Source organism: Kryptolebias marmoratus, linkage group LG9 (assembly GCF_001649575.2).
Source record: "Kryptolebias marmoratus isolate JLee-2015 linkage group LG9, ASM164957v2, whole genome shotgun sequence".
Taxonomy (NCBI): Eukaryota; Metazoa; Chordata; class Actinopteri; order Cyprinodontiformes; family Rivulidae; genus Kryptolebias; species Kryptolebias marmoratus.
The window spans coordinates 21,197,539-21,205,252 of NC_051438.1; the positions used below are offsets into that span (position 1 = coordinate 21,197,539).

At 40.3% G+C, this 7,714-nt stretch overlaps 1 protein-coding gene across 2 annotated transcripts; it reads left to right on the forward strand.

Annotated features, from left to right (window-relative positions):
• Window positions 1-1,162: 1,162 nt before the first annotated feature.
• Window positions 1,163-7,438, forward strand: rbmx (RNA binding motif protein X-linked). 2 transcript variants are annotated; one of them, XM_017408467.3, is made up of 10 exons: window positions 1,163-1,448; window positions 1,552-1,679; window positions 2,069-2,175; window positions 2,261-2,414; window positions 2,542-2,682; window positions 2,846-2,963; window positions 3,373-3,501; window positions 3,583-3,674; window positions 4,409-6,004; window positions 6,928-7,434. In XM_017408467.3, the coding sequence occupies exons 2-9, from the start codon at window positions 1,571-1,573 to the stop codon at window positions 4,720-4,722; spliced, it is 1,164 nt and encodes a 387-aa protein (XP_017263956.1). In that variant the 5' UTR covers window positions 1,163-1,448; window positions 1,552-1,570; the 3' UTR covers window positions 4,723-6,004; window positions 6,928-7,434. The 2 variants fall into 2 exon arrangements, with proteins under 2 accessions (XP_017263956.1, XP_037833435.1); XM_037977507.1 differs by having other exon boundaries at window positions 1,164-1,448; window positions 5,904-6,004; window positions 6,928-7,438.
• The last annotated feature ends 276 nt before the right edge of the window (window positions 7,439-7,714 follow it).

Sequence of the window (7,714 nt, forward strand, 5' to 3'; positions counted from 1 at the left end):
TTTCAAATTTGAAAAAGTGATCTTTTGGGTTTGACTTCATGACTTTGCTTTAGTAGCCAAGTTCTAGTGCATCATACTCTTATCAATGGTCCTTGAAATGCTACAACAACTTGAATGAAGACTAAAATTCCTATCTGAATTTACTTGAGGCACACATGGTATAAAGTTGGAGTTAAAGCCTTGAGATTAAAGAAACCAGTTTCTGCTGGTTATTGTTATAACCAGCAGAAACTGGTCCTTTGTGGAGAGAAACAGTTGTAGTGAAACAACTCAACCACACTTTTTGCAATGTCTGAAAACTAGTTTTTTCTCTAGTCTGCTGAGAATTTGCAAAAAGCCATCTATATGACTCTCAATAAAAGCAAAAAAATGAACCCTAAACTCAAAAAATATCAAGAGGAAAGCTGAAAGAAATTTGATTCAGAATAACCTCAATACCACTATGAGAGAACGTGTATTTCACTACCAAACACTGGAGCAATAAAGGGATGGCTGCATACAGTAAAAAATACCCAGACTAAATATTTCCTGAATGTTCAAGTCTCAAGCAGGAGCAAAGAAATGCATTTAATACCACACAAAGTAGGCTAGTCAAATTGTAAAGAATTAGTAAAAGACTTAAAGTTTTAGCCGGAGTGTAGACCTGAACACTTCAATAGAAAATGGGGGGAAACAACTAAAGAAGAATGTTAAAAACATATAATAGATAAAAGAATGCCAAACTTAGCTATTTCTAACAAACAAGAGTAATCACATTCAAAGAAATTATTCTCCCTTCAAAGTTAGTATGAAGCATCATAATATAAAATGTGGAATAAGGTAATATTGACTTAAATAATTTTGTGTTTCAAGTTTCTGTTTCTTCTTGATACTTGGTAATAGACAGACTCATTGCGCTACACTTGTACTACTTTAGCCTTTTATGCACTGATACCACAACTTGTGCAAGTGGAAAGTACTAATTTTATTACTAGAAAGATTGCTATAAACATTTTAAATAAAGTGTTTTTAATTCTTCTTTGTAATCCTGAGGGTATTCTTGTTTACTATAAGGCGTGTGTGAGCTGCAGGGGACGTCAACAAATAAACTGCAGTAACGTCGCATTGCCTCGGAGGACCAGCAGGGGGCAGTGCAGCGCAGCGAATTCCACCGGAAGACGAAGAACGCGAAGAAGAAGAAACCGTTGTTCGTCAGCGTAGCTTTCTATCAACGGGGCTAACGTGAAGCGTATTGTAGCTGTTAGCTGCTTGCACGTATGCATGCTTGAGACAAGTGAAAGTAGTTTTATTTTATACGTTTTCGAGAGTTAGCGTGTTAGTGCTCGTAAAGGACAGTTTCCTGTCAGTTGGAACAGTTTGCCAACGTTAAGCTGTCCTCGCTAAAATCACTGGCGCGAATAATCGCCATTTTGCGCATCCAACAGCTGAAGACTTGCGCCGGGTGTAAGGTAATTAAACGGATAGGAAACAAATGATAGGGTTGCTAGTTTGTTGTAGTCGATGATTAACCTATCATCTACCTTTAACGGCCTTTTATTGCTTCTGTTGCAGGCGGAAAGTTTTGCAGAGAATGGCCGAGGCAGACCGACCAGGGAAGCTCTTCATCGGTGGGTTGAACACGGAGACCACCGAGAAGGCCTTGGAGCAGTACTTCAGCAAATATGGCAGAATTGTCGAAGGTGGGGACGAATTTTACACATATATCGTATAAAACGGATTTTAAACGCCACCCTTTTTAGATATCGATGCTTTCAGGACTTCATTTGTATCTTAGCGTTGCTCTAAAAGGGAGAAATATATATTTCAGCAGCTTATCAATTTTGTCTGATAATATGGTCCGTTTGCAGCTTTTTGGCTACTTTTCTTTAGTTTCAGTTCATATTAGGTATTAGGTCTTATTAGTCTTTCATCAGATTGTTCAATGAATTAAATAAAAACGAAACTTAACCAGTTCTCATTGGAGATGATTATTTTAGAGATTATTTTTTTATCTCCTTGCATTATTTGTTTGTAAAATTTGTTGTTACAGTTACCAGCACTGTTCAAACTTTGTATTTCTGTATTTTAGTTCTTCTGATGAAGGATCGCGAAACAAACAAGTCGAGGGGATTTGCATTTGTTACCTTTGAAAGTCCTGCTGATGCAAAAGATGCAGCCCGTGAAATGAATGGAAAGGTAAATTAATTTCTTTGCCCCATTCTTCTCCTTTAAATCAAGCATTACTATACAAGTCACCTTAACATTATAACTCTTCAATCAGTCCCTTGATGGTAAGCCTATTAAAGTGGAGCAAGCTACGAAGCCTCAGTTTGAAAGTGCTGGCAGACGAGGGCCTCCCATGCACTCCCGCAGTCGTGGTCCACCCCGAGGTCCCCGTGGTTCTAGAGGAGGCATGAGGGGTCCCCCATCCAGAGGTGAGTCTTTAAATTACAACAGTTGAGCTTGAAAAAATTACAGAAGCTGGTGCGAAAGTAAATACTCTTACTTGTATTATTTTGTCTTAAATCAGCAAGCTTTAAATTGCATCTTCTGTCTGTCAAGACTACTATGATTCAGGATCTGAGGAGCCCTTCTTTAAAGGGATGTCGTCCAGAGGCCCCCCACCAATGAAACGGGGTCCCCCAGTTCGTAATGGAGGTCCTCCGCTAAAGAGACCGGCTCCATCTGGTCCCATGAGTAGGCGTAAGTGTTTGTTCTCTGCAGAATTCAGGGGCAAGTTTGACTTAGAATTTTTTTTGTGGGGCAACGGAGATTTTTACATTTGATGCATCTACTATTAATTCCTTCTAATTTCACAGATAAGCATACTTTGACTAACAAGCTTATTTGTTATTACATACTCTAGCCCCGATGTCAAGGGACAGGGATCCCTATGGTCCACCCCCTCCTCGCAGAGACTCAATGATGTCCAGGAGGGATGATTACCCATCACCTAGAGATGACCACTACAACCCTAAAGACAGGTATAAAAAAATTTTTTTAATTATCTGCACAAATATATTTGAAAAAAGATCCAAAATAACATAAATGGTAATTACAAACTCTTTAAAAGTTTTGCAACTTCTTTTTTACATAATATCTAACAGGTGGAGATAAAGAAACTTAATGTACATTTAAGCATTTAGAAAACATGAACTCATTACATAATTTTAAAATAAGCTCCTTCACTTGCCTTCTGTAGTAAGTTGGGTTTTGTTTGCAACTTTTATTTTAGTGTAAAGATAAACATAACTACCTTTTAAATTTTAGGCAGGCGTTTGTTAAACAAAACTTGCTTGTATTAATTCTCAATTTAAATGTTCAACCAACAACTAAAACATTTTATCATTGTCAACATATAGTAAAAGCAGCTAATTGTATTCTGTTTTTCAGCTATTCAAGTCGAGATTACAATTTCAGAGATTCAAGGGACTACGGGCCTCCCCCAAGAGACTACTCCTACAGGGACTATTCAAATTCCAGCTCCCGTGACGACTACGGCTCGATGTCGAAAGGATATGGGTATGAGTGTGAATAGATACCATTATTAACAGCTAAGGCAGTTTCACCAGATCCTCAGTTACAACTGCATATGTTTTCTAGTGACCGCGATGGTTATGGAGGTGGCCGGGAACCCAGAAGCTATATGGATCGTTCAAGTGGTGGCTCCTACCGAGATTCGTATGACGGTTACGGTAAGATACAGCTCTGCCAGAGTAGAAACTGATTATCAGAAACACAACGAAGAGCAGCGCAAATGACAAACCAAATCATGGGCACTGGCCACCACTTTGTCCAGTCACAAGAAACTCCAGTGTTTTTGCCTCCTAAGAGAAAAAGATTCGTTCCCTGATCAACACTCCAGCTTCCATAGATTTACTTTATTTGGAATATTTAACCATTGGCGTCTCATCTGCAGAGAAAATTCAGTCCAAAAGTTGAGTCAGTATATGACATTTCCAATTGTTATTTGAATCAATAAAATACCTGGGAACGTGATTCAAAAATAACAGCAAATAACTCATGTGCCTCCAAAGGTATGTCACCAAATGGAATCCCCAAATCTTTGGAAGTGTCTGTTGTCCAGTATGTGTTGCCTAGCAAAGCACTCCCTCAAGGAGTAACCCTCAAAAAAAAAAAAGTCTGAAAGTCTCATCCTTCCCTACTCTTGGAACCCTGAGAGGAAAAATGACTACACAAATAACAAATAAATGGCATGCAGAAAAAGGGTAAACACTTGCAACTCATTTTGTGTATCGACAAAAAGTATTCATGTTGTTAAATTTAAACCTCAAATTGGCAGAAGATTGAAACGTTCAATCGAATGAAATTGTCTCAGTGAATTCTATTGGCAAAAAGTGAGCACTTGACCGTGCAATAAAATGTATAAATTGAATCTTGCCAATTACCTGAACCATTGACCCTGCAGGTAACTCTCGCAGCGCCCCACCTTCACGGGGCCCCCCACCATCCTATGGTGGAGGTGGTGGAAGCAGTCGTTACGATGACTACAGCAGCAGCTCCCGGGATGGCTATGGCAGTCGTGACAGTTACCCCAGCAGTCGGAGTGACCCATATCCACCTAGCCGTGGTGAGCGAATGGGCAGGCAGGAAAGGGGCCCGGCTCCCCCTGTTGAGAGAGGCTACCCTCCTCGTGATTCATACGGCTCAAGTCGTGGAGGGCCACGAGGTGGCCGTGGTGGCAATCGAGCTGATAGGGGAATGGCTCGCAGCAGATACTGAAATGGACTTGGAGGTGACGTAAAGGCCAACCTAGGTCTCCATGCACCCTTAACACGTGTTTCGGAAAAAAATCTGTCACCAGGATGAAGTAGGCATGTCTAACTCTGTGGAGTAGGAAGCTTAGCTTTGTATCTTTCCCAGTTTTTTATGTGTAAAAGTTTATTTTGTTTCTTTTAGTATTTTTCTGCTCATGTCACAGTACAGTAGCAACGTGTTTTTTGTACATTCAGTGCTTTTGGAAACTGCAGTGCCCTATAAGTATTGGCTTTCATACTCTAATAAAGCTTTTAGTTGAACTTTGACATATGCTCCTCGATTTTTCAACTCAAGACCACCGGCAATAGGATGAATGTCAAGCAACAAGTGCCAACTTTTTTACTAAGTTTTATAATGCATAGGTGAGTCTGTTTGTGCTCTATATTGGAGTGGAATGAGTTCATAATCGAATGTGCTACCAACTGGACTCTGCTGTGTGCGCGATAAGGAAAATGTCACTGTCAAAATGTTCTAATGTAGTTCCCTTGGAAACGGATCCATCACCTTTAGAGCAATTTGATGGCATGCAACGACAAAACCAAAGACAACAACCAAAAGCAGCTCAACTGATAGTCAACAGCTGGTAAGCAAAGCAAACCTCTTTTTCTCATCTGTAAATGAGTTTCTCATTATCCTGTATTGAAATCTTCACTCAAAAGACAACTTTTGCCTCAAGGAACAAAGCAAAAAGGAGTTCAACTGAAATAAGCCCTCGTCATTGTAGTCTGATTCGTGTCACCTAAATTTTTAAAGTACAAAAACAACCAGTGAAGTCTTCCCTTATGAGCAACAAGCTTTATCAGCCATTTGAGTCCTTCAAATCTACCATTGGCCTAGCAAGTCGTTCAGCTTCGGTGAAAAGATTGGCATCAGTGCATTTTTGCATCCATTTTTTTTTTAATTAAAAGCAAATTAAGAACCATACAAATTAAGAAGTATTTTCTCAGTATTGAAACCTGTTCTACAAGCATGCCAATTCAAATCCTGGAGACTTCCGGAGAAACTTCATCAACCTAACGGGCAAACTGGACACACCGACCGAAGAGAACTTACAGTTGGACTGAGGACAACACTGTAGCTCACACATTTTATCAATACATAATTAGGGAAAGGACAATGTGTTAATAGTATTTTTTTCATTGCAGGATGAACACCGCTCACAGGCAATGAACCGTGCAATGTAGCCGAACTATGTTCTGGAGTTGTTGGACTAAATCAGCCTCGGTGCATCAGTGGATTAGCTGAGGTAAAAAGCCTTTACTCCAAATGCCCAAACTTTGGTTAGATTTTGATAAGTCCATATTTTTAGTTCTCACCTGCCAGTGAGCGTGATGATGTTTGTAGAGTTTGCAAAATACCTCAACAACCAGTGGATGGATATTAATCCAACACTCAAAGGTAATCACTGAATGTACCTCTACTACTGATTAACTTGGAGTCAATCCAATTCAAGATGGCCACCACTTCTGAGCAACTTTACTCGAGCCCTTTACTTTAGCCCCACATTTCACACGAGGAACCCCCAAACGTTACAAAGATGTCACACAGTCTTCAAGGAGTTTCCCATTCGGACTGCTGGTACCCGTCTGATAGCGGGAGGTGGTGGTTCTTCTATTAATAGTTTGTATTTTAGGTGGTCCTCTTCAAAAATCTCCAGACTTTGGGTTTTAATTTTCACCAGGCGCTAAACTAACCACGTCGATCAAACTTTCTTGTCCTTTGAGAAGCTGAAGAATGACACAGCTGTTGGAGTCTTGGGTCAATTTACACAATTAATTACAAAAACCTGAACCATTTCACCCCCACACTATCTGCCTTGTGTTTGGCACCTGATACTCATACTTCTGAGTGGTCACAGAAAATGCTGGAGACCCTAGGGAAATTTTTAATTCTTTATTGTTAATTTTAAATTAGTGGGGGGCTTTTTTATGACTCTAAAAACAAGCATCTTTTTATGACATTCTATTGAATTATGTTGGCTTCAAAACACTTCATTTCACCTTTTTATAAGCATTTTTTTCTCTTTATGCACGTTAACCCAGCTTTGGTCTGCATATTTTCTGTCTGTCAAAAATGTATAATTTTGAAAATGGCCACTAGTTGTAAGTATACGGTCTATGATCTAAAATTAAACCTGTGTATTTGGTTGTTCTGCTTGCTGCCTTTCAGGTGCCGCAACTGACCCCTGCAGGTGCTCGCCGAATCACTTTGACTGGAACGACTCGTTGAGAGTGGGAAGAGAACAGGATTTACTTGAAATGTCAGCTGCTTGTGTTTTCAGTCAAGACTCTTAAAAAGAGACGTCTCCTTCCTTTTTTAATGTTGCCATGAAACAAGAGCGCAGTTCGCACCTGCATGCCCTAAAGGTGGATTTGGCGATTTCATCACAGCTTTGCGAAACTTTTGCTTTTAACCTTTTGAGGATTGCTTAAAGGCAGCGGTGTCCCAGCCTGGTCCTGGAGGACCACTAATCCTGCTCGTGTTAAGAGTTTCCCTGCTCTTCTGAAGGTCAAACCAGGTGTCACAGCAGAGATCCACCTTAAACAGGACTGGACTCCATTTGTTTTAAAGGGATTTGCACTTTTTATCTGAAACTGTTAAGGTGATCTTAGGTACAGTTGTTTTTTTATAGATGAAAATGGTGTGTAAAAATAAATAAAACAGCTTTCAATGCAACCCAGTTTGAGTGCTGATTTAATGGTGATTAATGTCCACTTTCCAGTCAGTGTCTTTCTCTTATCTACAATCTGCTGGTGCATGTCGGCTGTCTGTTTTCTGAGACTTGCAGAGTTTCTCCCTCTCCAAAACGCCCTCCCTCAGCGTGTGCAGCTTTGCAGGGGGAAATAAAAGAACCCGGTTCATTGTTGAGGTGCCTCTTTACCAGTAGGGGTGATCATCAGTTTTGCGTGTTGTAACTGCGCCGTCCTCTCCCCCCCCCCCCCCCCCCCGCCTCTTT

Excerpts from the sequence above, each read along its gene's own strand:
- rbmx (XM_017408467.3), top strand. The coding sequence starts at position 1,571 with ATGGCCGAGGCAGACCGACCAGGGAAGCTCTTCATCGGTGGGTTGAAC. Across the intron at positions 2,176-2,260 it reads CCCGTGAAATGAATGGAAAG|TCCCTTGATGGTAAGCCTAT; the intron begins GTAAATTAATTT and ends CTCTTCAATCAG. Across the intron at positions 3,502-3,582 it reads TCGATGTCGAAAGGATATGG|TGACCGCGATGGTTATGGAG; the intron begins GTATGAGTGTGA and ends TATGTTTTCTAG.